Here is a 5,876-nt window from a genome sequence, read left to right as displayed (position 1 = left end):
TTGGCCTGCTCTTGTTACTTACGTGCAGGGACCCACCTAATTCATGGGGGCTGCTCCCTGATTTTGCAGGGAGAACGCGAGCCCGGGCAACCATTAGCTGGGTGGAGTGCAACGGGTCCCCCTGATCAGCCAATGGGCTCCAGTGGCCCTATCCATTACTGCTGACTGGCTGTGTGGGCTGCCTGTCATCTGACCCCACCCCTCACCACTGACTGGCTGCAAGGGCTGTCTGACATGCAGCCCTTCCCTTCACCATGACTTGGTGTAAAGGGGTGGGGCCACATGATAGGGAGCTCTTGTAGCCAATCAGCAGTGAGGAGCAGGGGAAGCAGCCATCTTGCCTGCAGCCCTTCAAGTGGGTAGACCACCCCCTTCCCTGCCCTGTTGAGCTGCCACAGTGCACTGAGGACTGCTGGCTCTCTCTGAGGAGCCACCAATTTCTTTTCCATAATTTCCCCTCCCCTCCCCACCCCACCGATTCTGTGGGCATTGCCTGGATTTCATGGACAATACCAGATTTTGCACAATCCATGAAATTGTGGATTTAGTAGGTCCCTACTTATGTGGCACATTTTGGCTTTAGTTGTAATTTAGCTTGTGGAATGTTTGAATTTGTTCTTTTTGCATTGGGAAGCAACACAAAAAGGCCAAATGTACTTTAGCCTATTTTCTTTAGCATGTTGAAGAAAGGGAGAGTGTTGGAAATATTGGAAAGTGATGGCATAGGTGGCAGCAAACTTCTTTAATAGTCAAATACAATATTCATAAGACTGAAATCCAGGAATGTAACCTACCAGAAACAAGAATGTAGCCATTTTACTCCCAGGAATTCTGCATGCCATGATGTGTCCCTGCTCATATTTACATAAGCTTACACATCGAGACACACACGGCACAATATTATTATTTCTCTTCTTTACATGCTGCACTTTGGCACTGAAATCTTAATCCTAGTCAATTCAAATAAAGTTTGCTATTGACTTCAAAAGAGACCTGAATTTTACACCTGGTGTACTAGACCCTAACTTTCTCTGGAGGGGTGAGAATGCAAGGTTTTCAGGGGAAGGCTACCTGGCAGTCTTTCAAGGTATTCTGTACTGAAGCTTGGTCTCCAATTTTCTGTTGCTTCTTTAGCTTCCTCTCTTGGGTTTCAAACCAAGTTTTCAGCCGCTGAACATTATTTTCATATTCCATCCAGGATTCCAACAGACCTTCCAACAGCTGGATCTGAAAAAAAATATATGCACATGTCTTAAGCAAGTTAACTTTTATTGCTGAGCTAATTTGTTAAAAATCAGTGCAAATGAATGCTTGTAGCAAAACCCCCAGGTTATCCCCCTTTTTTTTTTTTTTTTTTTTTTTTTTACTTAAAAATACATTCCCTCCCCCTTCCCCAACCCTTCTGACTCTTTCTCTGCCCCCTCTATCCCTTATAAGTAGTTATAAGTAGTCATAGATAAGCTAAGTTCTTGTATGCCATTATTGTGGCAAGCCTTTTTTAATATTGTAAATAGTGTTGTGTTATTTTTGTATTGATTTTACTATTTTATAATGTATTTCTATTATGTTTGTTTTGATTTTTACTGTTTTATATCAATATTGTATGATTTAGGCCTGTTCCTGTAAGTTAACCAAAGTAATGTCAACACTCTATCTTGTAACGTTATGTCTCCATTTTGCGTCCCCTGCCCAGGCATACCCTATTGTAACCGTGTTGCAACTATGACTCATACCTACCGCTATGTAAATTGGTTCCTGGGTGAATGAGAATGAATAAGGGTGCTTGAAACATAATGGTAGCAGGCCTAAAAATAGCTCCTGCTCAATGACTGGACCATCAACTCAATGACTGGACCACTGCCTTGCATTGACTCTTCCTGAAACCACATAGCTACTCCCAGGACCCAATATTTGAAAGATAAAGACCCTCAGGAAACCAGCAACATAGAAACAAAGAACAGAATAGAAACCAGAAACTCCATTATTGTATCCCACCAGACAATGAGGACACCTGGAACTGCACGACCTCATCCGAACAGGATTGGCCCTTGCCTGGGCATATCCTGCCTATTGGAATCACAGGTAGCCCACCCCTATAAAAGGGGTGGAAGAGTGTGACCTCCTTGAGGATGCCCTCTCCACCCAGACCAGCACTATGCCACACCACCTGTCCAACCAGAGGCCCTGCTGGCGACCTGGACAACACCTCACTGGAGAAGACTTCAACTGGCCATCTAGGATCAACTCACAGCCTCGATAGGTAGCTATCACCCATCTTCTTCCCCCAAGCAAGGGACCTGAGCTCTGTCTCTGCACACCTTGCCCTCAATCCCTCCATTAAGCCTTTCCTCTCCTGCTACCATTGTGTGAATGTGTGGGAGAGTTTGTGGGAGAGTGTGCGTGTGTGTGTGAACCAATAACTTTGTGGGCTGTCTAGTGTGTTGCCTGTTTAATAAAACTGTTATTTTGGAACTCCAGGTTGGGTTTTGTCTTACTGATCTCCTGGCCCTGCTCCAGTTTCTGCTCTCTGCCCCTCTGACCTTCTTCTCATCTCTCTCTCTCTCTCCCCCTGGCTCTCTGATCTTTTAAACCCTGCCATCTCCCAGCTTCCCCTGCTTCTGCCCTCTGCCTCCCCGTTCTCTGCAACCCTGACCTGCCTCCCAGCTTCAGCCGCAGTTCTGCCCTCTACCACCCAACTCCAACCCTCACTGTCTCCCAGCTTCTCTCTCTTCCCCCTGCAGCCTTCAGCTTCTCCGTCTTCCAGCTCCTTACTTCCCAGCATCCTCCTCTTCCAACTTTTACCTCCCAGCTCTTGGTTCTTTCCTCCACCGCCCCTCACCTCACCTCTCTGCTGTTCCTCCTGGCTTCTTTGACTGGCTTGGTTCTCTCTGCTGCCCTGGCTTGATCCCCCGACTCTGCTCCTTCACTTCCTCTGTCTCCCAGATTTTCCTTCACCCCCAATTAACCCCGGGGCACCAAGTGACCCCAGCTACCCCCTAGTGTTAAAACACAGCCACCACCAAAGTGCATGTTTGTGTGTATGTGCATGTGTGTGTGGACCCATAGTGTCATGTGTGTAGCGTGTGTGTGTGTGTGTGTAATTTTGAGTCACGCCCTCCTGCCTAACAGGAGATCCCAAGCATTGATGTGACGCATGTCAAGTCAACATGCTGATAATTGCTTTCTCAGAATTCAATGTTTTCATCCATTCAGACTTAAAATACAATATGCAATAAAACTCAGTCTATTCATTCTTTGTTCATTCAGGCTAAGAGGCAAAGAAACAACTCAGTTTCTTTCAGGAACCATGCTACTGATCTGACTCATTGGTGCCCAAACATTGTGGCAATCTAAAATAAGCTAAGGGAGCTAACAGCTTCAGAAATAAACACTAACATGGAACAGATGTCTCTTTGCATGAAGACTAACAAAATGAAACAGGTGTGGAATTGGGATCCAATATTATTTTAAGGTAATTTGTGCATCTACAATTAGGGGAATCCATAAGTTCTTATCATTTTGTGTTTTTTCTTTTATTTTAAAATAAACTAATTGATTCTTTAGGATAGAGACTGTTTTTCTATCTTATGTTTGTAGAATGCTCAGAAAAGTGGGTCCTGATCTTTAATAGGGCCACTAGATGCTATTCCAAAACATAAAGAACAAAAATATGGTTAACAAAATTTATAAGCAAGGAAAAAACTGGTTGAGGACAAATTTAAGTGACGCTTTAAACTTCCACACTGCAGAAATAGAAAGCGTTAATTACACTTACACTTTCTTTCAGAATGAACCTCATAATTATAGAGATCACAGAAGTGTTTGAAATAATGAGAAAATGTGCTAAAAATAAACTGTAGGTATTACTAGAAAGATAGTTACATGCCTCCAAGGAGACACGAAGGAATACTACTGACAAGACATTTGGTTTTACCAGAGGAGGAGTTTGCACTACTCAGGACAAGCTACAATACTTCTTGCATATTTGTTTATGAATGGGTTGAAGTTGTATTGAGCCACAAGATCTTCCTTACTTTTTCTGTTATCAAGCCTTGCAGGATCTGCCAGCGTCTGTTCATAGCTCCAAGCTGTTCTGCAAAATCTGTCTTGTCACTGCGTTTACTCTCCACGTCCTGGGTGCTAATCTGCAGCACTGACTGGTTCACAAAGTCTACTGTCAACTGCTTGCAATTTAAATCAATCTTAAAACCCTTACAAAAAGAGAGGGAAGAAGACTATTGTCATTTTTCACTCACCTGTGCAGAGATATATAGATATACAGTGTAGTTTACTACAACTATATTCAAATGTAGTAGAAATATTATTCAGATTTTAGCAATTAAAAAAAAATAGCTTCACTATTTCCTATCTACAAGGGACACTGCATTAAACAAAAATGTTATGGATAAATGGCAGACAAGGTTCCTTGGGTGAACCTGATATCTTTTATTAGACCAACCCAAATAGTTGGAGAATAGTTATTAAGCAAGCTTTCAGGTTCAAAAACCCTTCGTCAGGCTAAGGAAGTTTCAGCAGTTGGTGTGTGCTCTTCCTGGATGGATAAATGCGCATTTTTAACCTTGAGAGCAAAAAACCGCCCAAAACAAAACAGTGAATTGGTTATCACTTGTCTTGGTAATCATAGTTCTGAAGTCTCATCAGGTTTTACTTGATCTTAGACACCACTTATTTATTTTCTTCCTATCTAAAGGTTTTCTACTGTAGCAGAAAAGTAGAACAGCAAACTAGTATTGCTGTTCTTTGATACAACATTAACAAACTAGTAAAATATTCTGTCAAGTCTCTATTGATTCTTTATAAGTGTGTATCAAAGAGAGTTACACACATACCCCTCAGTCTTTTGAGTTATATACACTAACTTCTTGGGTGAATATTTTTCCTCTTGTTACTATTGTTTTTCTATAGAAAAAATATCTGACACTGAACCAGAATCCCAAGATGCATATTTATTTATAAAAGCATCAATTTGGAACTCTGTTAAGAAACTCAACATAACTGATTCTAAATTTTTAAAAAATCCCCTCATATTGCATCTCCTCTTTGTCTTAAAATACATTTTAATTTTGTACTGTAAAACAACAGCTTTTCAAGAATGCACTATGGCTGTCTTTATAGGTGCTCCACACTGGGGGGGCAGGTGCTTTAATTAGAGCAGCTCCCAAGAGACTCTTAAGAGCTGCTCTAATTAAAGCACCTGCAATGTCTCATGTATTCAGCATCCCACACTTCAAAATAGCGGTGGGGGCACTCTACCTAAAGCCTGTTCGATGAACTTTAGTTAAAGTGCCCCTGCTGCCATTTTTAAGCACGGGGACACTGAATACATATGACACTAAGGCTGCTGGAGCATGCTAATTAGCATGTTCCAGCAGTCTCGATTAATCAAGTCTGCTACAACGCGTGCTAATTGGCATGTGTCGGAGCAGGAGTCAGACGTGTATAGATACCCTATATCTCTAAAGAGGGCACCATTTTATGAAAAGAATTCATAAATCAACATGGAACACCTGAAATTCCAATTTGCCATTCTGAATGAAAGCCAGCCATCATATCATTTAAACACTTGTGCATCACCTTATTTGTATCTGAAAAATAAATTAACATTTAATAGGTATGGAAAATCATCTAATAGTGGACTGAATTAAAATAGGTTTATGGTGTGTAAGTTATTACTGAGTCTAGAAATATTCCACTTTATAAGAAATTATTCCTGATTGAACTAGTAATAGTTTAATTACTAATAGAATTCTGATACCCAATTTATTTGTCAACTATCCCAATTTAAATACCTTATATTTTTGTAGATAATCCTTAATGGTTCTCTGTCCTACAACATTTTTTATATTATCCTCATC

General features: G+C 41.3%; 1 protein-coding gene across 1 annotated transcript in view; it reads right to left on the bottom strand.

Moving 5' to 3' along the window:
* SYNE1 (spectrin repeat containing nuclear envelope protein 1) overlaps positions 1-5,876 on the bottom strand; it is a 522,133-nt gene that overhangs the window by 88,056 nt on the left and 428,201 nt on the right. The window contains 3 exon segments of the mRNA XM_025205597.1: positions 1,072-1,227; positions 4,035-4,211; positions 5,811-5,876. The exon segment at positions 5,811-5,876 is cut by the window's right edge and continues 30 nt beyond it. Of these exon segments, the coding sequence (XP_025061382.1) occupies positions 1,072-1,227; positions 4,035-4,211; positions 5,811-5,876 (399 nt within the window).

This window comes from Alligator sinensis, unplaced genomic scaffold (genome assembly GCF_000455745.1).
Source record: "Alligator sinensis unplaced genomic scaffold, ASM45574v1 scaffold1177_1, whole genome shotgun sequence".
NCBI classification, from domain to species: domain Eukaryota; kingdom Metazoa; phylum Chordata; order Crocodylia; family Alligatoridae; genus Alligator; species Alligator sinensis.
This window is presented reverse-complemented; position numbering and strand designations above follow the sequence as displayed.